This window comes from Sparus aurata, unplaced genomic scaffold, assembly GCF_900880675.1.
Source record: "Sparus aurata unplaced genomic scaffold, fSpaAur1.1, whole genome shotgun sequence".
NCBI lineage: Eukaryota > Metazoa > Chordata > Actinopteri > Spariformes > Sparidae > Sparus > Sparus aurata.
This window is the reverse complement of record NW_022045126.1, coordinates 10,332-34,540: the sequence shown is the minus strand read 5'-3', so window position 1 is coordinate 34,540 and position 24,209 is coordinate 10,332. Positions and strand designations below refer to the sequence as shown.

At 38.7% G+C, this 24,209-nt stretch overlaps 2 protein-coding genes across 5 annotated transcripts; one reads left to right on the top strand and one right to left on the bottom strand.

The window, feature by feature from the left end:
- The first annotated feature begins 26 nt into the window (after positions 1 to 26).
- LOC115577871 (ADP-ribosylation factor 4-like) lies at positions 27 to 3,754 on the top strand. Its single transcript, XM_030410760.1, has 6 exons — positions 27 to 259; positions 1,803 to 1,883; positions 1,995 to 2,104; positions 2,230 to 2,301; positions 2,500 to 2,622; positions 2,844 to 3,754. Exons 1-6 carry the CDS (start codon positions 193 to 195, stop codon positions 2,931 to 2,933), a joined length of 543 nt encoding a protein of 180 aa, XP_030266620.1. The 5' UTR covers positions 27 to 192; the 3' UTR covers positions 2,934 to 3,754.
- Positions 3,755 to 6,211: 2,457 nt separating this feature from the next.
- LOC115577866 (complement C1q-like protein 2) lies at positions 6,212 to 24,095 on the bottom strand. Of its 4 annotated transcripts, XM_030410755.1 has the most exons (11): positions 24,006 to 24,095; positions 23,428 to 23,487; positions 22,590 to 22,768; positions 21,630 to 21,829; positions 20,812 to 20,883; positions 20,624 to 20,707; positions 16,376 to 16,459; positions 14,367 to 14,450; positions 8,482 to 8,565; positions 8,194 to 8,325; positions 6,212 to 8,106 (listed from the first exon to the last, which is right to left on the bottom strand). In XM_030410755.1, exons 5-11 carry the CDS (start codon positions 20,837 to 20,839, stop codon positions 7,823 to 7,825), a joined length of 780 nt encoding a protein of 259 aa, XP_030266615.1. In that variant the 5' UTR covers positions 20,840 to 20,883; positions 21,630 to 21,829; positions 22,590 to 22,768; positions 23,428 to 23,487; positions 24,006 to 24,095; the 3' UTR covers positions 6,212 to 7,822. The 4 variants fall into 4 exon arrangements, with proteins under 4 accessions (XP_030266615.1, XP_030266612.1, XP_030266613.1 ...); XM_030410752.1 differs by lacking the exons at positions 20,624 to 20,707; positions 20,812 to 20,883; positions 21,630 to 21,829; ... (1 more) ...; positions 23,428 to 23,487; positions 24,006 to 24,095 and adding exons at positions 18,260 to 18,322; positions 19,572 to 19,876; XM_030410753.1 differs by lacking the exons at positions 16,376 to 16,459; positions 20,624 to 20,707; positions 20,812 to 20,883; ... (2 more) ...; positions 23,428 to 23,487; positions 24,006 to 24,095 and adding exons at positions 18,260 to 18,322; positions 19,572 to 19,880.
- Between the last annotated feature and the right edge of the window lie 114 nt (positions 24,096 to 24,209).

Here is a 24,209-nt window from a genome sequence, read left to right as displayed (position 1 = left end):
GTGTGTTTTCCCAGCGTTGTCCCGTCTCTTCCTCCTGTGTCTCCTCTGCCACCGTGTACCGAGCTGACAGCAGCCGGGGTGACACCATGGAGAACACACACACACACACCAACCACCGCTGCTGCTCTATAAAAGCACACAAACACAGACGGAGACAAACAACGAGCTGTTTGAACCTTCAGCACCTGAACAATGGGCGTCATCATCTCACAGATCTTCTCCAGGTTCGCCTCCAAGACACCGGTCAGGATTTTAATGGGTCAGTTTGGATTTTATACTTCTTTCTTTCTTTATTTCGAATCATAACTTTAATATGAGAACTTTTTCTTCTTCTTCTTCTTCATCATCATCATCATCATCATCATCATATACTTCATCATATTCTTCTTCTTCTTAATTTTCTTCTTTTGCTTCTTATTTACATTCTTATTTTTATTTTGCCACTGCTGCTTCTTCTTCTTCATATCCTCTTCTTCTTGTGCTTCTTCTTCTTCTTCTTAATTATTTTCTTCATATTCTTCTTCTGCTGCTTCTTCATATTCTTAGTAGTAGTAACACAATTCATTTATATTTACTCTTTTAAACCATCTGTCTTCTCTGGCCAAGATGTTTACATTTTTGTCCTCAAAGGAGTTGGCCCTTCCTGTGTCGTGCCACAAATATGTACATACAAATATGTACAAATATGTGCATTGAACAGCATAAACTGCTTCTCACAAAACAACTTCTCTATAAACGAATGGCACAACACAGGAGGAGATGGCCTATGACATTACTTACCACCCACCAACAATGCAGCGCTGAGTTCCCTCCCCAGACAGCTTACCAGCCATTCACACCAGGGCCCACCTAGCTGTAGCCACCCACAGAAAGGCCAGTTGGGTCAAGGACCGACAAGTTTTCACTTGCGAATCACTTAGTGCTTGTAAACAAAGGTTTTAAAGTCCTGAATGAAATTTGTAGGATCGTTAATTGCTGTAACAAGTGCTGATACAATAACTCGATCAGTCTCTTATGTACAAGACAGTTAATCAACAGTTTTGACGCCATTTTTGAGCATCAGTTTGTCAGGTAAAATGTGAAATATTCATTCTAGCAGCAAAAACTAATTAATAACATTTACTTTTATACACATTTTACTTACTTCTACTTTACTTGAATATTTCTATTTCTATCTACAATTAAGAGGTAAATATTGCACTATTTATACCACTACACTCTAGTAAGAATTACTCACTGGAGGATATTTTGCATGTTAACAGATTCAACATTAAATACTTAATGAGGCAAGCTTGTAGTTAAATCAAAGCCATGAATGGACTGTTTGTCCTGGAATAAACATCCAAATATGTAATTATTAGGATCAGAGATGAGTTTTCAGGGGTTTAATTAATGCCAGGAGAGGAACATTAACAGATAAAGATTATAACAAAATCTACATTTTAACAAAATGTATGATTATCTTATTTAATATGATGCACTGTTATAGTTAAAACTACCCCACAGTATAATATAAGTCCTGCCTCAAATAATTACAATAAAATGTTGTGAAATAATACAATAACTTGCATGAAGGGACATTTTCAGCGCCTGACTTTTACTTGTAATGGAGTATTTTTATATCACCGTGTACTTAATTACCCTTTGTAAACTAGATATCCTTGACTTTTGGAGTGCATGTCTGACAAAACAAGGTATTTTGATACTGCAGTCTTTAGTTGCTGTCCTATTAGTTACACTGTAAACAGTAAGAGTAACTGTGCTGTGTCTGTGCATGTTTTTGTGCGTGTGTGTTGCTGCAGTCGGCCTGGATGCAGCAGGTAAAACCACTCTGCTGTACAGACTGAAGCTGGCCAAGGTCGTCACCACCATCCCAACTATTGGTCAGTGATTTTGATATGCGTTCATATTATTGCACACATCAAATGTAAATAAATAAATACAGATATAAAATAAATCCCAAAATATGCATTAATGAAACTTTCTGTGTGCAGGATTTAATGTGGAGACTGTGGAATACAAGAACATCAGTTTTACAGTTTGGGATGTTGGCGCTCAGAATATCATCCGACCTCTGTCGAGACATTACTACAATACCACACAGGTAATACTACTACTAATACAAGTACGACTGTGTGTACTACAGCTATGTCAACAGAAAGACCTTCGAAAGTCTAATTGAGGTCATTTGCAATTATTTTTTTTCCATCTTTCTGTCTCTCTCTTCAGGGGCTGATATTTGTGGTCGACAGCAACGACCCCGAGAGGATCAAAGAAGCTGCTGACGAGCTGCACATGATGGTAAATGCGCACACACGCACACACAAACACACAAACACACACCGTAAATTGTTCAGCACAGATCTGCAAATTCTTACTGAAATTCAACTGGTTTACATCCGGGGAGGACATCACTGATATCTGAATGTTGCTCAGCTCTTTTTAACCTTCCTCCAACTTTCCTGTTTCACTCACCCTGTTTGTGTTTGTGTGTTGCAGCTAGAGGAGGACGAGCTGAGGGGCGTGGCCTTACTGGTATTTGCGAACAAACAAGATTTGCCCAGAGCCATGTCTGTCAGTGACATCACAGAGGCCCTGTGCCTATCAGGAGTTTCACAGCCGGTAGGTGTCCATGGCACACACACAAGTTTTGCTTTCAATCACACAATACAATCGGCCAAGTTTGACCAGGCATTATTTTTCAAATGAAAGAGCTGTACAGTTGTTACAAGGAATGTTCAGAAGTTCACAGTGTTAAGTGTTTTTTACAGCCATTCTGGGTTTAAATTTAATTCAACACTGCGGCTGAGCTAATGTGTTTGTCCCTCTGTGTGTCCGTGCAGTGGTTTGTCCAGGCGTCCTGTGCCGTCAGCGGTACGGGTCTGGCCGAGGGTCTGGACTGGCTCTCTGACCAGATCATGAAAAGCAGTTGACACTGATGTGACGCTCCGATGTTCTGCCTTATTTTGGTTCCTGCTGAATCCTCAGACACACCAGGCAGTCCTTAAACGAGCCAGAGAACCCAGGAAAAGCATGGAGGATCTGCCCAGCGCGCCCAGCTTTCTTCTGGAAACCATGATTCACACATCGTGCCATATTCATATCATTTTATTTGAAACAAATAGATCAATTTAGATTTTTAATACATCAAACTGCTATTCTACTTTTGTAAATGTCATAAGAAGTGGCAAACTTATGTGCCTGAAGAGCGTTCCTACAAGTGCTGTTTACTTTACATTGTTTCACTAGACAGGCATTAATGTATTTTTATTTTTTCTCACAATAACTTCTTGACCACTATTCACAAAATGACACTGCAGCGCTGAAGCCAAATCTTTTCTAAAATGAAGTGACCTAAATCAAACGTGTACATTGTTATGTTAACAAGTAGCCAGTGACCCCCATGTTGGGAACCGCTGTTGAGGATGAGTATGTGGATTATATTTGTGGGAAACAAAGTTACTGCACTGATTTTCTTCCTCTTTTCGCTGATATTCAGTTAATCTATCATCTCTCGTAGTGATTTTACACTTGACATAAACATTTATAAGTCAGCTAATGTTTATATTTAATGATAATGGTTTTGTTGGGTACATTTGTATTCAAAGCTGTAATGTATTTGTGTTAGTATTTGGACAATCAGTTAAGGTCTCCTGTTCTACTTTTTCATCTTCGTGGAAATGTTTATTTTTGTATATTGAATGCATTTTGTCCATATTTAATTGATAATAAAGTGGTTTGAAATATAAAAATATAAAAAAAACCATTTGGTTCTGTCCTAAATTTACACCAGTAAACGTTTCCTGAAGATCTCGTAGAGGTTTGTTTGATCTGAGAACATTAACAGCCTGACTCAGGCGGGTGGAGTTAGTGCTTTATTTATCACTGAAAAGCCATTTTTTTTATTTTTTATCACACTGAAACAATCATCACTGAACATATTTACACTTCAAAATGATCAATCTTGTTGTGTTTTCCTGCATCGGTAAAGTGCAGCGAGTCCTTCACCTGTTAACAGCGAGAAAACCTCCTCCCACAATACAGAAAAATAAAATCATCGTCAGTAACTGTTGATTTAGGCTTTCAGAAACATCTTCCCCACAGCCGTGACCTCTGACCTTTAACATCCCTACATGTAACGATGTTAAACTGAAGCTTATTCAGATCTACAGATAATCACTGTGAATCACTCTGGATAAAAAGGCAGATTAATTGATTAAACTGGTGAAAAACATAAAAGGCCTCAAACAATGACCCAGATTAACATTTGTGAATGCACAATGAAATATTTTGATGCCAGGAGAAACACACTGACTCAGCTGATTATTTGGCAGAGATGATGTCGAACTGTTTGTCTGTTTTTCTGAAACATGGTCCTTGAAAATTTAGAATTTCTGTAAAGTTTACTGAATGAATAACCTTCACCAGATCAGATAAACAGAGAAGACAATTTTCAAAATAGACAACTGTCTTGTAGCAGATACAGCAAAAGCAAGGACATCTGATCAGATTTGTGCTTGTGTTGACAGATCTCGAGTTTTCAAATATAAAATCAGTGTTTAACAATCTTAACGGACCTAAAAAGGAAGGCAAAGCATCTCTGGGTCTTTTTTGAGGCCTTAAATCTGAACGGTAATATGACTCTTATTAATGAGCACTACTTTCATGCAACTATTCCATTTTGTAAGAGGCAGAAGCTACGGACTTCTCATTTTGGAATAAAAATCTTCAAATGAAAAGGGTACAATATTATCTTTTCTGTAGTTTCAGACTTTCAGGATCCCCTGTGGCGGCCATGTTGGCTCCTGTCCTGAGAACATGCTAAAGAACACTGCATACAAACGGCATGAGAAGAGATTGTTTTTATACACACAAATACACGGTAACAGATATATTTTATTTTTCCCACAAAAACAATGTACACAGTGTACATCTCAACCAACACAAAGTGCATATACAACAATATACGGTCTACATACAAAACAACAGAATAATTTACTGTACACAGTTACAGTTACAGTAAAAAACAAACAAACAAACAAAAAAACTGTGCAGCATGCTCTCCTCTGTTTCGGTCTGGCCACAGCACCTCATCCACATCACAAGCCATGTTTTCCCTGGCCAAGCAGCAAGAGAAATATCACCTAGCATGGCGAATCCAGCCATGAAAAGCACCAACTGCTATATATCCACATGCGTCTTCCATAGGTTGGAGAAGGGGTATATGCATTTGTGGATTTCGGTCATACACTTTCCATCTCCAGACAGAAAAAAAATTCTCAATAGGACTGAGGGATGGAGAATATGGAGGGAGATAAACAACTATAAAGCGTGGGTGGGCAGTGAACCAGTTACGAACCAGAGCAGCCCAGTGGAAACTTACGTTGTCCCAAATGACAACGTACCTGAGCTGATCTGGTGGAATGAGTGTGTTGTGTAGGGTGTCCAGGTGTTTGCCCATTTGATGAGTCAGTGTGCATAGTAGGACAATTAACTTTAGAATTTTGAATGACAGAGTGTTCTTTGTGAAAACAAAAGATTTTCTTCATGAAAATTGTGCCAAATGCAGAGAATTGTGTGTAGTGTTTTGAAAAAAGTGTGTTTTAGAACTGCAATTTGAGTGTAAAGCAGGAATTGTGCTTGTAGTTTAGCAGAACTGGTTCAGGGGGTTGGTGCATGAGTTACATGTTGTGGTCATTGTGTCTCAAGCACCAGTTTTTGTGTGTAAACAATTGAGAAAAACTGTAATGCATTAATGACACAGTCAGATATAGTGACCTCCCTCACTCTTGCTGACAAGAGACAGACCTACTAGAATCCCAATTTGGATGAGTAATAAAGAACATGTTCTCCCTTTGCCTCCTGAATAAATCCAGCATGGTTCTAGTGTTAATTTGTAATACGACAAAGTGTCAAGCTTTTCTACTGAGAATCGTGTTGATTGAGTTTGTAATCACATCAGCATCTGCGACAACAACAATTTAACATTTGAATGTAAATGAACAGCCAGACCTTCAACACCCATGGTGTTTGTGTGGACACTGAAGTTGGACTGTACATGCTGTCAACACGTAATTTCTGTCTCTGGCTCTGCCTGTGGTGAGTCATGTCTTTAGATAGTGGGGAAATGCTAACACAGCTCTTGACTCACTGATCAGAGAACAAACTAAAAATAAGTCTGTAATTGTTTGCAAACATTAAAACAAACATCTTAGCTCCATCAGCTGCTTTATTTAGAAAAACACAAAAAAAAAACACCTGCACGCAGTCAGTTATCATTTGCAGACATATTGGGTTGTTCATGATGGACAATTTGTAAAAGACAACAAATAAATGAATGCAGCAGAACAGAAACATGCTTCCTTTCAGTACCAGTATGCATCTTCCTGCAGAAAAAGTGCCTCCTACAATGCATGATTCCAATTTATAACAGCCTTAACTGTAGACTAACAGCATCAAACACACACTGAATTACTTTGCAAAGTGTGAAAAGGAGAAGAAATTAATTAAATTTTTTTCAATAAAATAAAAATAACTTTTTATAGGAATAAAAAATGAAACAATGAGATAAAAACACAGACAACTCAGTACAGCAACATTCAATAAAGCACTCATTCAAAAGATTTACATTCAAGAACTAGACATGAGTACATTTGGCAGCTATCTTGAAGCTTTCTATAGGTTTCAAGTAATCAATTTGCAAGTTATTGAATGCAGAAAAGGCATAGCGTACAACTTCTAATCATAGAAGTACAGAATGTACTTAAAGTGGGCATGAGAAGACATCACAACACCCTGTATGTTTCCTTCAAGAACATTTTACTCCATACAAGAACCTTAGTCTGCCCTGGGACAACAAATAAAGTGCTCAGTCTTAAAGGGATATTCCAGTGTAAGTTTAATCCATGGTTTAACACACTGTGACACCAAGTAAGACCCCCCCTCGAGGGATCAAGTTTGTAGACCACTAGCTGACGTAGTTTTAGCACTCTCAGAAAAGACCACAAGATTACAATACACTGCAGTCTATGCCTCCAACAAGAAACCGCCATCAAAAAGCCACAAAAACTGCTCAGAACAGCACCAAACTTCGGCAACAGTACAAATGGAGGTCCCCCATCACCACAAATCCTGTCAAAAAAGAAACCGCCCGAAGCCCAGCACAGTGGAGAAGTTGTGTTTAAATAAAAATGAATACAATATACATTGTACGTGTTACATTTTGTCCTTAGTAACACAAGGACATTCACATGACAACCCTCTCCCCAGTTTGTTTCAGCTTTCCCCTCTTCCCCGCCATCATTCAGATCAGACAACCAGACACTATATTAATGAGTATTTATTATTTTTATTATTAGTAATATCATTTAAGCCCAATTCAATTCAAAGCTTCACCACCAAAGCCATGGTGTCATTATAATCACCCTGTCTGTTTTACATTTATTGTCCACTTGATGGAACAGTAGAGTGAATGAAGCACCATGAGGCTTCGGCCCATGAGTGAATCAATCGGATGGAAAGCTTCAGTGCTTCACGAAGCTTCATCTCGCCATCACTACATCAAACATCTATTTGCTTGGCCGGATTTCTATTGTAAAGTGAACACAACTCATCACTCACCACTTCCTTTTGTGGGGAAGCCCGACGAGTCGATTACCGAGTGCGGTTAGAAATTAAACTTACACCGGAATATCCCTTTAATAATAATATTTATGTATTTACTTTAAACCTCTGAAAATATTCACAGCTATGTGACTATTATAAGTACTAAAAGACTGTTGAAGTATGCACAGCTGTCACATGCAAGAGGACTGTTTCCTGCTCACATGGTGAAAAGCAGATAACCACTGAAGGTGCTATAGTGATTTGGATCATCATACATCCTTGAGTTCGTCCACAGACGCAAAGACACAACATCTCCAACCTCTAGAAGCAGCAGGACACCGTGAGCAGCGCTCCCAAAATTGGATGGCCGATGATCATATGCAGTACAAACATTGCCTCCATTCTTGACCAGCACAGCAGCAGAAGGATGAGAATTATGTCCAGATCCGGCTACGTAGAACTCAAAGTGGTAAGCCCCATTCACTGGTGCAGTAAAAAAACCTGTGGGACATTATTTGTAAGTAAATGAAAAACTGTTTTTCCAACCAGGTTGATGTCAACATAGCATAAATGTCTGAATTTTAGTACCTGTGTTTAGGTTGTAGCCGTTTCCAATGTTAGTGATGATGTGTCTGAAGACCAGAGGAGTCTGTGTGTTAAATGGTCCAATAACTCCAGAGCCTGAAGCCAACAGTGAAGCTGAGAAAGCCACCTGTTTGACTGAGAGAGAGAGAGAGAGAGAGAGAGAGAGAGAGAGAGCAGTGTCAATGATCTAAACTCACCCTTGAAACATCAATGTGACCAACATTTTAGATTTTTGTGCTATCCACCATTTTAGGTAAGTTTTAAAATTATGCTCAGATTTTTCCGTCTTACCTTCTCCATCTCTCTTTAGAGCCTCCACCTGGTTTTCTGTGACATTAGTCCTGGCTTTAATGGAGATCAGCTCTGCTGTTTGTGCTGGAGAAACGTCACATCATGACATATTTGACTCTGAATAAAACAATGTTTGATCGTTAAGAGTTTAATCATCACTGTTTTCATCAAAGTTGGCTTTTGGCTGCTGAACATTTACTCGAGATATTATCTTAAAAAGAAAAACACTGTATGTCAATACATTTGAACTACATGCAGCAGAATGTATAGTAATGTTTTTACTCAAACAGTATTTCATTCTCCTGTTCTTTTTTTCCATTTCAGCTTATCATACAATATTATGAGTCGTTTTCATTAATAGAGCCGTGATGTTCTCCACCCAGTACCTTGAAGTTGTTGCTTTAGCTTCTCCTGCTCAGTCTTTTGGTTCTCCACCTCAGTCTTCTGTTCATTCAGTTTAGCTGCTTGTACTTGAAACAATGTAAAATTCATCATTAAATACAATATAAGTAGACAAACATTTTTTATTGGTCTTGTTTTTATAATGTGTAGATTGTTTTATTTTGTAGATTGGAACATTCTCTGTGATTCCTCACCTTTTTATCTAGGCCACCATCAGGTCAACATCTTAATCAGTCCAATACTTGGGTTTATGACCAAACCTACAGACGCACACATCAGACTATACTCTACTTTGGATTTGTGCTGATTAATATCTGTGAGACGCTGGTCTTGTTTTGTTTCTGTCCTTCAATTGTGTATGAAGCTGTAATATTGTAGGACACTGTAACAGTGACCTCAGTTTGTTTCTGTAGTTTAAAAATGGAAGAAACAAAAGAGTTTAAAAGGTGTAGAAGACAAGGATTTATAGACTGAGAACATCCTGTTGCTGTTGTTAAACTGACACACTGTGTAGATTAAGAAGAACGTTATAAAGTCTCCCAGGAGCTTTTCTTTGACTCATCTTTACCTGCAGGTCATACTGCAAAACAGTTCAGTGTTACAACATTATGCAAATCTGACCAAAACTGTTGTTGCTGTTGCCAAACTGACACACTGCGGATATTTAGAAGAACTCTATGAAATTTAACAGAACTCCTCTCTGTCTGCAAGTCATATTGTTAGAAAGGTCATACCTTCATTCTCTCTCTGTAAGATCCTTATCTCCAGCCTCTGTTCAGCCAACGAGGCGCTCATCTCTCTCAGCACAGCATGGATGTCTTGTGTACATCTCTGTTGTTGGTCAGCAGCATTTGTTGGTTCTCTTCTCTCAGCTCCAGTTTGATCTCCAAGTGGAATAATGTGGTTGTCAGACTCTGTTTGAAGCTGAGCCGTGCAGAGAGAGCAGATCAGCAGCAACAGAGGAAAACACATTGTCATCTCCATTCTCAAAGTGACGGTCTGTTCAGTTCTACTGTGTAGTTTCTGTATTCATCTCAGCCTTAAATAGTGTTTCATGCTGATCAATCATTACCAGAAATATTATATGAGACATGTGCAGGAGATTTGGTTGATAACACTGATTATGTTGAGCACGTCATCAGGAAAACAACACTGAAAACACAGCACTCCAACATAAATGATTTATTAGTAGTTGTATGTTTGAATGTGGCTCCCAGTACTTGAATAATCAGTTCAACAAAATTCAAAGAGTTTGTTTTAATATCTGGGTCAGTGTTGTGTATGTCACTAACACAGGAAATCTTACTGTGTCATTTTAGGAGTAACAAACACATTTTATTTACTCCAAGGTGGATACTCAAAAGTTAAAATCAGTTTACAGTCACATCATGGCTGATAAAGACAGAGAAAGATGGCATCAGATCAATATAATTGTTAATGTCAATGAAGTTTAAGTGTGTAAACATTGAACATCATTAATTTGTGAAAAAAAACAACAAGTCATTAAAGGAGTAGCAAACTAAAAATTATCATCCCGACCTGTTCAAACATTAATGACACAGTCAGATGTAGTGACCTCCTTCAGGATGTTAATCAGCTGAGATCAGACGACTCATTACAGATAAGAGTTTTCTCTCTTTGCTTACTGAATAAATCCAGCGTGGTTTTAAAGTCTGATTCTTGAAGAGCAACAACACAACGTTAATTAATGCCATTTTCAGCACTGCCACATTTTTTCTTAACTTACATGAACGAATCTACCAAAACCAAAGACAAGTGCTGAAACATTAAGTGATAATAGGACAAAGTGTTGAGATGCTGAACTGAAAATAAATCAGAGTGACTGCTGATTGAGCTTTAATCTCATCAACATATGTGACAACAGTTGTTAAAGATTTGAATGTGAATTAACAGACAGAAAGAAATATTACAGGAAGATTATAATCTTTAAAAAAAACGGTTAGTTGCAAGGGCTGGGAGACCAGCCAAGAGCGAATTGCATTATTCCAGGAGGGAGATGACCAGTGCCTGGACCAGGAGTTGCCTTGCATCCTTTGTGAGGAAAGACCAGATCCGGTGGATGTTGTAGAGGTCAAATCTGCAGGATCGGGCCACAGCAGTTATGTTGGGAATGCAGGATAGTCTGTCGTCGAGGATTATGCCTAGTTTCCTCGCAGTCGATGAAGACGATACTGTGACATCCTCAAAAGTGGCTGACAGGTCCATGTGAGGGCAGTCTTTCCCTGGGATGAAGAAGAGTTTAATTTTACTATGGTTGAGTTTGAGGTGATGCACAGCTGTCCAAGAGGAGATGTCTCCCATACATTTTGAGATGCGCGTTGCAACATGGTTGTTGGAGGAACAGTTGGTGTTGTCTGCGTAACAGTAGTAAGAGAATCCATGAGATGTGATTGCAGAGTGTAGTGATCTAGTGCAGGGGTCCCCAACCACCGGGCTGCGGACCGGTACTGGTCCGTGGGTCGTTTGGTACAGGGCCGCAGAGAAAGAATAAATACGTTATTTTATTTCTGTTATATTGACGATCATACTCGGAAAGTTGTTTTATTTTGAAAAACGGATTCTCTTTTAACAACGTGTGTTCCTCTTGGCGCACTTGACACGTACCTGTTTCATTCACGGTATACCCTAAAAAATAAGCCCTCAAGCTAAAATGAGTGTAAAACAAACGTCTTCGGAGAGCTACTTTGCAAAGAAAAAACGAATTATGATAAGACGGAAGAAGAGGGTTCCCTAATGATTCCCATTAACATCTGGCTCAGTGCACGAGCAAAAAAAAGCTAAACCTACCTCTCTCCCTCTCATTCACATTTCTCCTCCTCCCTGCTGCTTCTTTGTTTCGATCCCCTCTGTTTTTAAAGAACTGTCTGATGTCCATGACGCCAGCCAGGCTGTCCGCTGACAGCGTATCATATCTATGATCCGCAGCAGTGTATGTATTTAAATTTCACACGCTACGTCAGTCATAGCGCAGGGGTACGGATATTATTCTGTGATCATAAACTGTCTGTAATGAAAAATAGACAATCTGGCGACGCGCATGGTCCTAGTACTGAGCCTTGAGGGACGCCAGTTTCCAGAAAGCAGGGTTTGGACAAGGATCCATTCCATATGACCTTAAAGGAGCAATTTGTCAGGTATGATGTGAACCAGGTTAGAGCAGAGTCAGCGATGCCAAGTTCAGCCAGAGTGGAGAGAAGGATTTGGTGGTTGATTGTGTCAAACGCAACAGGTCAAGGAGACTGAGGATGGATGAGTGGGACAATGCTCTGGAAGCACTGAGTGACTCACTGTGAGGAGGACCATCTCAGTGGAGTGAGCAGTCCTGAAGCCTAACTGATTGAGGTAAAGGATGTCATTATGTGAAAGATAGGAGGACATTTGGTTGTAGATGTGCATTCCAATGAAAACAATCTCTGATGAAAAAAGATTTTAATAATCACTGTTTTCATTACAGAGTGCTTGTATCTAATTTGTTGGGGAGCCATGGCCAACATGGAACATTGTTGTTGAGCAGGTAAATACTTTGTCTGCAACAGTGTTCAGGTGGGTGGTGCACATCAAGTTGCATCCACATCAATGACATGACGTAACGTTTCCCAGCAGAACACTTAATATTGTGGCTGATCTGTGTATGTTGGAATGTAGCTCTGAGTCCTTGAACCATTCTTTTTGCTAAAATGTGCATTATCGAAGGTAAAAATCATGTATAAAATCACCTCATGGCTGATAACACTGACAGGTAAGAAAGACAGCATCAGATCAATATAATTGTCATCCTCACTGATGTTTGAGAGTGTAAACATTGAATGACCTGACATGAAAAACAAGTAATTAAAGGAGTAACAAGTAAAACATTATCAGCCAGACCTGTTCAAACATTAAAGACACAGTCAGATGTAGTGACCTCCCTCAGGTTGTTAATTGGCTGAGATAACATCAGAAACACATGTTAGATGAGTAATAAAGATTTTTTTCTATCTTTGCTTCCTCTTATTTGCAGGACAGGATGCAGCTGATGTGGCTCTACCCAGGTCCACTCACCTGTCTCCACTCACCTGTCTCCACTCACCTGTCTCCACTCAGACATCCACCAACACACACATACAGAGAGAGAGAGAGAGTGCAGAGGAGGTGGAGGATATGAAAACTTTTGGTCAATCTCAAATTTCATTTCCAAGCAGACGTTTTTTCTGCCAACAAGAAGAAGATTTTTCAGTTTGAAACTAAAATTTACATTGTGTTGAAGAAAGGTCCACAGACGGTACTGCACTGATATGTTTATGCTTTTATTCAAATAACACAATTTATTGAAAGAACACAACAACAATGCATTTAATACGTACAAATAAAGCTTTGTCATCCAGCTTTGATAATCAGGATAAAAACATTAACTGAGTCTTTGATTTGCAGGTTTTGATGCAGTAATTCTGTATGTCAATTTACTTAGATGTTTACAAAAAGCAGACATTTCCACAATTTTCACAGAAATTAGTTTGCTTCTTTAATCCATTATTTAAAACCATAGCAGAAGTACTATCATCACTGTGCAGTTTGATTTAAATCCAGAAAAAAACATGCAGATTAAAAATGTGTGAACCTTTTCTTATCAAAAAGATTGTTTTTGTTGTTTGTGCACTGTGGTCAATCAGCTTTCATTAAAAGAGAGAGAAATTACAAATCTATCAAGAAGTAGTGATACACACTACAGTGTGGGCAGGTTTTCATACAGCTGAAGAAAAAGGAGTTTCCTGCTCACATGGTGAAAAGCAGATGACCACTGAAGGTGGTATGATGATTTTCATTGTCAAATATCCTTGTGTTAGTCCACTGACGCATGAACACAACATCTCCGACCTCTAGAAGCAGCGTGACACCATTAGAAGATTTCCTACCACCGGACTGCTGATGTTCATATGTAATATAAATATGTTCTCCATTCTTGACCAACACTGCAGCTGAAGGATGTGAAGTATGTCCATATAAGTGGAACTCAAAGTGGTAGGCTCCTCTCACTGGTGCAGTGAAAAAACCTGTGGGACATTTTAAATGAAGAATCAACTGCTGCAACATCTGTCAACCAGGTTGATGTCAACATGTCCTAAAATTAATTATTTAATTTTGTGACTTTGAGTACCTGTGTTTGGGTTGTAGGCGTTTCCAATGTTTGTCACAACGTGTCTGAAGACCAGAGGAGTGTGTGTGTTAAATGGTCCAATATCTCCACCGCCTGAAGCCAACAGTGAAGCTGAGAAAGCCACCTGTTTGACTGAGAGAGAAACATACTTGTTTTAAAGTGACTGATGTTACAGCAATGATGAGCATGTTTCAAAATGAAGTTAACTTAAGGCCCATATTATTCTCAGTGTTGTGCTATTCACATCAGATAAGGTTTTACATTCTACAAATATTGTGAGAACTAAACTGTTTGAATATTGAGTTGCTGGTTTAGTTCTCAGTCTTACCTTCTCCATCTCTCTTTAGAGCCTCCACCTGGTTTTCTGTGACATCAGTCCTGGCTTTAATGGAGATCAGCTCTGCTGTTTGTGCTAAAATTAATCAAAAGTGTCTCAAATGAAAACAATCTTGATGGTGAAAGACATTAAATTATCACTGTTTTCATTACTTTGTCTGCAAAAGTGTTCATGTGTGTTGTGCACGTCAAGTAGCATCCACATCAATGACATGACCTAACGTTTCCCAGCAGTTAGTCCTTTTAATATTGTGGCTGATCTGTGTATGAACGTAGCTCTCAATCCTTGAACCATTCTTTTTGGTAAAATGTGCATTATCGAAGGTCAAAATCATGTATAAAATCACCTCATGGCTGATAACACTGACAGGTAAGAAAGACAGCATCAGATCAATATAATTGTCATCCTCACTGAAGTTTGAGAGTGTAAACATTGAACGACCTGACATGAAAAACAAGTCATTAAAGGAGTAGCAAACAAAACATTATCATCCCGACCTGTTCAAACATTAACGACACAGTCAGATGTAGTGACCTCCCTCAGGTTGTTAATTGGCTGAGATAACATCAGAAACACATGTTAGATGAGTCATAAAGAATATTTTTCTCTCTTTGCTTCCTCAATAAATCCAGCATGATAATAAAGTCTGACTTTGGAAGAACAAGAGCTGTTGATGATCACTCAATTATTTATTTACAGAATTATTTATGACAGACACATGCAGGACAGTTTGATAACTATGATCACATGGAGCATGTCCTCAGGAAAACAACACTTATTACAATAAAATGCGATGGGAAACATTGACATGGCACATTGTCCTGCTCAGTGATCCACTGCCAACGTGGAACGTTGCTGTTTTTGAGCCATTCTCAAAATGGCGGTAAAAACCTTTCTGGAATGAAATTAAGCAATATTACCCGAGAGGGTGTGCTTTAACGTCATTTGAGCATGACAGTGATGCGGTCAGCACTTTCCGTGGAAACACATGGGGTCTGACTAATAACTGAAACAAAATCAGTCACATCAGTTGACTCATATGTGTAATGGAACGTAGTTTACCACTCAAGCAAATAATCCAACCCTTAGTAACGACCTAGCAACAGAAAGGATTTTCGAGTCCCAGATGATGAACTCTGAGCTGACGTTAATGTTTTATTGCGGTCTCGGAATTTCCCGAACTAAATCAATACTGCACAGATAAACAGAAAATGCTTATTTTCATCGCCCAAGTTATAACAAAGATGTTGATTTTTTTCTTTTATATTTTCTAATCGTTTTCACCACGGTCACAATAGTGTCTCTCACACCAAAGGGAAAATAAATAATAGCCAGGGCGTTTATTTGTTTCAATCACATAACAGACCAGGCGTTTATTTGGGACTAGGCGGCAATTTGGGACAGGTGTTTAATTCCTCTCATAAATCCGGGATGAAAATGTCACAAACTTCGCCAGCTTCTCTGTGAATTCTCTGGCATCCTTCTGGGCAATAGTAGTCTTCTGCAAGTGAAGTTGTTGCGGCAGAGGAAACGATTCAGCCAACCAGCACTCGCAGCAATATCGTCATCTCTGCTGTCACTCACGGTGGCGTACATTTGTTTCGCCATCACCCTGATCATGTTACAGGACACTCTCTCGTGGCGTGCCCTTTTGCTGATAACTCATTCCCGCATGTTTATCTCAAGCTCCTCGCTCGCTCCCAGCCTAGCCCTGTTGCTCCTCGGACAGACGCTGAAGCAAATAAATCAAAATGAACAACAAACCGATCCATTTTGTAGCCTATTTTTCCGCCGTTTCCTACTCCAGCTCTGACAGTTACAATGTTGCCGTGGAGATGAATACAATGTTGCCATAGGCTTGGCAGAGTAATATTTTTTAGTAATGAGTCAGGCGTGCTGTCATGCTGATTTGAGCACGGTCTAAATTTCTTGTTGACCAATCAGATCGCTTGGTTGGAACTACTTGTTGTATAATATTAAATTGCTGGTTTAGTTCTTACCTTCTCCATCTCTCTTTAGAGCCTCCACCTGGTTTTCTGTGACATCAGTCCTGGCTTTAATGGAGATCAGCCCTGCTGTTTGTGCTGGAGAAAAGTCAACTTGTCAACCTCAGTCTTCTGTAACTCCAGGGGTCCGTTTCACAAAGCAGGTTTAGTGAAAACTCTGAGTCTGTTAACCCTGAAATGAGGGAAACTCTGAGTTTTCCGTTTCACAAAGGGAGGTAACTCAAACCAGAGAAAGAGGGGTAACTCCAGCCTGTTTCACAGAGAGAGGTAACTTAAGCTCTCGGTCAGTTACCACGGTAACATACTCTGTGAAACTAACCTGGTCGGGACCAGGTTTTTCTCAACAAACCTCGAGTTTCTCTCTGTCTCCGCCCTCTTTCAGCCACACACGCTATTTGATTTCCTCATTCATTCAGTCAGCAGGCGAGTTTTGGCGTAGTATAGTTCTGCCGTCTGTTTTTTGAGAAAATCATTGCAAAAATCAGTCAGTAGGGCTACATTAGAAGTTATATTAGGTGGCGACTATTTTCACTACCATGGCATGTCCTTTTGATAATGATCCCGTGGATGAAGGTGCAGCATTACTGCGCAGAGAATTAAATATTCGTCGGGAGATGATTATCAGACCGTACATAGATGTTCTTGCATTTCCAGACAGTTATCTTTTTGATCGGTACCGTTTCACGTCACAGTCCATCATTTACATACACAACCTAATCCGTCCTTACATTTCCAACATTACCAACCGAAGTCATGCTCTCACATCCCAGCAGATATTGTGTGTTGCGCTGCGTTTTTTTTTTGCAAATGGGAGTTTTTTATACAACGTCGGAGATGCAGAGCACTTGAGCAAGGCAACTGTATGCAGAGCGGTCAGAAAAGTGTGCCTCGCCCTGAAACGGCTACTACCCATTTTTATCATTTTCAGCTCCTGCCTCCGTTAGAGGTGGCGGTGCTGGGCCACCACCCGTTGTACGGGCATCTGCTTTCTTTCTGTTGGCTGAGTAGAAGTCTGTGTTAGTTTAAATAGGCTTAATTATTTAACAGAACATGATATAGATGAGAAGACATTTATGTGTGTGAAAACAGCATTATGTTGAGGATAAAACAACTGTACAGTCAAACAGCCACTTAATATTTACAATGTAAAACATGATCAAAATGAGTTACCCCCATGAGATTATGCCGAGGTCTTACCTGTTTGAACAATGTTTTTATGTTTCAACTTAAGCTGCAGCCAAGTGCGCTTCTCAGCCAGGGTTGCACCTAAATTAAATAAATTAATAGGCTACCACTCAAGCAGTTTCCCCCTGTAATATTATTGTGATTGCAAAGGACTACATTTAAAATTACGCATTGACCCGAGCGCCAATGTTCTCCCACGCCTTCTCCCTCTCTTTTGCTGCTGCAGCGGTTTTACACTTCCTTCTAAAAACGTGCTCAAACTCACCGTATGAGCGCATTAATATTTCCAATTCCAGTGGGGTGAAAAACGTAGCCCTCCTCTTCCCCGCTGCCATGGTGACTCGTCGAATCAGGGCTCCATTGATGCTGTCTTTTTATACTTGTGGTGCACGTGCTTAACTCCAGGTTAAACTACTCCGAGTTGATCAAACTAACTCAAATCTGCTGTTCTGGAACCGAAAACTCAGAGTTTCCTATCTCAGAGTAGATCAACTCAGAGTTCAGGGTTAGACTCAGAGTTTGTTGAACCTGCTTTGTGAAACGGACCCCAGTTCTTTTAGTTTAGCTGTTTGTGCTCAAAATATATAATACAACTTTATAGTCATATATTATTGTTCTTTGTAGATTCCATAGAATAGTATTTGTCAGTACTCACTATACGTTATCAGGGTTTCGATGATCTCTACACAGTACCTTGAAGTTGTTTGTCCGTTTCAGTCTTCTGTAACTCCAGTACTCTCAGTTTGGCTCCTTGCACTTGATTAAAGAAATAAATGTCTGTATGTTAGTTTTTATGTACTGCATCATCATTTTCCTTGAGAATGTTGAAAAATGTATGATATACTTTTGTAGCCACGTAAACTGCATGACTCTATGCACTTTGACCTGGACTGAAATATATTCACAACTATTTTATCGGGGACATTTTGTACGGACATTTTGGTCTCCAGTGGATTGTCTTTTCTGCCATCAGCAGGAAACATTTTCTTTGATCAGTCACATGTTGTCACAACAACTGGACAGATCAGCATTATAGACATGTTCACCACAGGATACATTGTAAGAACTTAGCTGATCTTCTGACATTTCATCTGCAGCCATCATCAGCTCAAAATTTCAATGAACACCACATTGATGTTGACATTTGTGTTTTTAAGTGTCCTTACAACTACCATCTAACTTTTCAGCTATAATGCTAAATAATGCTCGTATCAACCTCTGCTGTACTTTATGTTAGTGCTAATTAGGGTTCCAGTTCAAAAATATTGTTTTTGTTCCAGTTCAAAATTATTTATCTCGTGTTGCATTGAGTTGAAAGTCCCGTGAGTTGAAACATGAAACTTGGCCTGAGGTGCAAATGCTTCTCAAGAAATATAAACCAAATTGGTCACATAGTGGTGCTATTATTAATGCAATTTTTGAAAGGCCATAACCACAAAACAGTTAGTCTGGTTGACTTGAAATTGGACACTCAGTCCACTAAGTCCAGCTCAAAGTGCTGTTTGTAAAACGTCTCCAGGAGCATGTCGAGCCGTGATAGATTTTGCTCTAGTTAGCATAGACTGAAACAGTAAAGTGGCATCGTGTTTTTATAACTTGACTCAATCAACACCAAATTAGTTATACAGCATTTTGGGATAAAGATTATTTTTTAATTATTACAAATGACAAACAACATGGTTGCTTTCACTCTAAATACCCTTACAAAGGGCAGGTCTTAGACTGAATTGGCCATAACTCAATAACCATTAGTCCAATCATCATAAAACTCACCAGATATCTTCATGTCATGTTTTGAAATAGTTCTACCAAAGCATTTCGAAACGCAAATACCGAAATGTGTACCTCAAAACCTGGTAGCCAAAAATCTTGCCAAAAATGTTGTTGCTGTTGCTAAGCTGACACACTGCGGATATTTAGAAGAGCTCTATGAAGTTAGACAGAAGCTTTTCTTTGACTCCTCTTTGCCTGCAAGTCATATTGTTAAAAATAAATCATATACTACCTTCATTCTCTCTCTGTAGGATCCTTATCTCCAGCCTCTGTTCAGCCAACAAGGCGCTCATCTCTCTTAGCACAGCATGGATGTCTTGTGTACATCTCTGTTGTTGGTCAGCAGCATTTGTTGGTTCTCTTCTCTCAGCTTCAGTTTGATCTCCAAGTGGAATAATGTGGTTGTCAGACTCTGGTTGAAGCTGAGCCATGCAGAGAGAGCAGATCAGCAGCAACAGAGGAAAACACATTGTCATCTCCATTCTCAAAGTGACGGTCTGTTCAGTTCTACTGTGTAGTTTCTGTGTTCATCTCAGCCTTAAATAGTGTCTCATGCTGATCAATCATTACCAGAAATATTATATGAGACATGTGCAGGAGATTTGGTTGATAACACTGATTATGTTGAGCACGTCATCAGGAAAACAACACTGAAGACACAGCACTCCAACATAAATGATTTATTAGTAGCTGTATGTTTGAATGTGGCTCCCAGTACTTGAATAATCAGTTCAACAAAATTCAAATAGTTTGTTTTAATATCTGGCTCAGTGTTGTGTGTGTCACAAACACAGGAAATCTTACTGTGTCATTTTAGGAGTTACAAACACATTTTATTTACTCCAAGGTCGATAATGAAAAGTTAATATCAGTTTACAGTCACATCATGGCTGATAAAGACAGAGAAAGACAGCATCAGATCAATATAATTGTAAATATCAATGAAGTTTAAGTGTGTAAACATTGAACATCATTATTTTGTGACAAAAACAAGTCATTGAAGGAGTAGCAAACTAAAGAGTATCATCCCGACCTGTTCAAACATTAATGACACGGTCAGATGTAGTGACCTCCTTCAGGATGTTAATCAGCTGAGATCAAATGACTCATTACACCGCCACATTTTTTCTTAACTCACATGAACGAGTCTCCCAAAACCAAAGACAAGTGTTGAAACATTTAAAAATGAAATGAGGCACCATTGTTTTTGAGCCATTCTTAAAGTGGCAGTAGACACATTTCTGGAATTAAATATTGAGTTGCTGGTTTAGTTCTCAGTCTCACCTTCTCCATCTCTCTTTAGAGCCTCCACCTGGTTTTCTGTGACATTAGTCCTGGCTTTAATGGAGATCAGCTCTGCTGTTTGTGCTGGAGAAAAGTCACAACATGACATAATAACATTTATAAGTATTTAATCATTACTTTCCTTATTAAGGTCTGCTATCGTAGCAAAAATATTGTCCAAACTGTACCTTTAAGTTGTTGCTTAAACTTGTCCATCTCAGTCTTCTGTGACTCCAGTACTCTCAGTTTAGCTCCTTGCACTTGATTAAAGAAATAAATGCCTTGTTGATTTACTTTTGTAGCCACATAAACTGCATGACTATGTGATGGCACTGTTAGTGATTCAACCACTTTGGCCTGGACTGAAATATCTTCACAACTATTTTATCTGGGACATTTTTTACAGACATTTTGGTTCCAAGTGGGTTGGCTTTTCTGCCATCAGCAGGAAAAAATTTTTTGCTCAGTCACATGTTGTCACAACAACTGGACAGATCAGCATGATAGACCATTTTCACCACGGGATGGATTGTAAGAACTTAGCTGATCTTCTGACGTTTCATCTACAGCCATCTTCAGTTTAAAATTTCAATTAATTAGCACATTGATCGTATCAACCTCTGCTGTACTTTATGTTAGTGCTAATTAGGGTTCAAGCCGAAATTATTGTTTTTGCGCCGGTTTAAAATTATTTGTCTCGTGTCGCCGCTCAAAGTCTCATGAGTTCAAACATGAAACTTGGCCTGAGGTGCAAGTGCTTCTCACAAAATATAAACCAAATTTGTCACATAGTGGTGCTATTATTAATGCAATTTTTGAAAGACAGTAGCCACAAAACAGTAAGTCAGGTTGACTTGAGTCCAGCTCAAAGTGCTGTATGTAAAAAGTCTCCAGGAGCATGTGGGGCCATCATGATGGATTTTGCTCTAGTTAGCATACACGGAAATAGTAAAGTGACATTGTGTTTTCAAAATAGACTCAATCAGCACCAAATAAGGTATACAACCTCTGTTCAACCAACAAGGTGCTCATCTCTCTCAGCACAGCATGGATGTCTTGTGTACATCTCTATTGTTGGTCAGCAACATTTGTTGGCTCTCTTCTCTCAGCTTCAGTTTGATTTCCAAGTGGAATAATGTGGTTGTCAGACTCTGTTTGAAGCTGAGCCGTGCAGAGAGAGCAGATCAGCTGGTCATCTGGTGCCCCCTGGTGGTAGCATCAAGAAGACACTGTAGATGCTCTAATTGTACTTAATCACAACAAATGCATATCAATCAATCAATAATTCAATCAGGTCAATCAATCAATCAATCAATCAATCAATCAATCAATCAATCAATAACTCATTAATCATCACAAAACAATCAATCATATCTAAAATAAAAAACATACAAAAACTTTACTTTTTTCACAAAATAGCATGAATATAGTACAGCCATGTGTGTATGACTGTGCAGCCTTTTTACTTCACAACTACAAAAGAACCAGATATTACAGTGTAAAGGTCATAAAAAGGGAGAAACTGTAGCATATAAGCATCTTAATTAATCACCTGAATAGCAAAATTGTATCTTATTAGCCTCATGATAGCACAACATAAAACTTGAATACAGTCACTCAGAACACTTTAAAGTATCTTGTTCACATTCAAACACATGAAATGTCTATTTGAATAGACCTCACAGCACAGTACTGGTCAAAATTACCTGCCACCTGGTGGACATATACCCCAATACACTACAAAGCAGTCAAACTAACTGATCTATAATACTGCTATACCAGTTGCAATAACAAAACGATTGGTATCAGTCGATATGGCTTTAGGAAGATCAACAATTATCATCGATGGCAAAACACGTCATCGGGCAATCCCTATTAGTAACAGTTATACATTTACTATGGAAAGTCACAGTTAATTTCATAATCGTACAGTTCAGCTCAGTTAACAAGAGAAACTCTTTCTTACTTCATTACTGACGTCTGAACACCTCCATGATTGGTCTGTGATTACTTCCTTCAGACTGGAAACGACTGCTTCCTTCAGATTGGACGAGCTGATGACCTCCGTCCATTTAACCCAACTGACAGTGACCTGCCTTTCTTCATCTCTGTCACTTACAGCATTAAAACCAGTATACTGCTGCTCTGTTGAAAACAGTGACAGTGTTTTGTGAGTAGAGTTGCAGCTTTCTGACCTTGAGCTTTAGTCTGGTGGGCTTGGGTTTGCTACAATTCTGCAAATTTTCAAATAGCTTGTTGTAAATATTACACTGTAAATGTATAAGGAGTTCAGTGAACGTCCCTGCCCCTTTTTTCACTTTGGGAGTTAATGTTAGAAACATGTGATTGAAATCTTAATTTGTCAGAGAAGTTTTGGGTTTGATAAATTATTTGTATTTGTTTTTGGGAAATGCTCTAAATACTTTATAGTTCATAATAAACTGCCATTTTGTCATGTTATGTCTACGTTTCAACTAGACTGGGATCATAACTGTGTTTACTAATGTATTTGTCAACAATTTTGTTCTCTTGATGAAGCATCTATTATATCTGCATCTATAAGCAGGTAGAGAGTTATTGATTACGCAACATGAGAGCTGTAATATTATTAAATGATATATGAATGAACACACAGTTGAAAATGTGTTTTAATTAAACAGATGTACAAATCATTCACAGGTGTGTTTAAAACAGTTTATGAATCTGTCAGAGCTCATGAAGACAAATTGAGCTGCGAAGTTCATTTGTGACTGGAAGTAATACTTAACTTAACTTTAACTTTACCTAACTCAAGGTCCACTTACTAGATGTCTCCTGGATCTCTCTGCTGCATCTTGAGGCCTTTCGGTAGCAGATGGAGTTTGCTTAGTTTTCATAAGAATGAAGGAAGTTATTAATATAATAAATGCATCATACTTATATAATTAGAACATTTTCAAATAAAATATGAAAACCTATTTTATACATGTTTCCAATCGTTCAACTTGTGTTTATATATCAGTCAAATACATTAATAAACACTTGTCTTCATATATGAATAAAAGTGTCCAATATACACGTTTTTATTCAGTGTCATACACAGCTTTTAGATGTTAAGTAAGTAAGTAAGACTGTACTGATTAAGATATACCTTATTAGGAAAATGTTGCTTGAGCTATAGTGCTGCCTACAGCTACATGACAGTACAGTGGTATCCAAGACTAATGACATAACAATAATACGTCGCATAGACTAAAATAAACAAATGTAAAAGATTGCACATGCCCTGTGAGTTTTAAAGAAATATGAATAAGAATAAAAGGTAAAGGTCTGAATCCTAGAAAGACAAAAGACAAAACTTAATAGAGCATGAGTAAAGACAATAACGGCCTCTGAGACCAACCTTGCATAATACATAAAAACCACGCACTGCGTCAGTTCTGCCAACAGCAGCAAGATGAAGAGACAGAGCAACACTTCCTGATACCTGCAGTCTGCAGGAAGACACAGGAAACACATTCTTACTATCAAAATAAAACTCAAACATCAGCAGTTCAAATAATTATGAGAACAAAACTCAGTTCAAGATTTTCTTGGTAGAAAATGT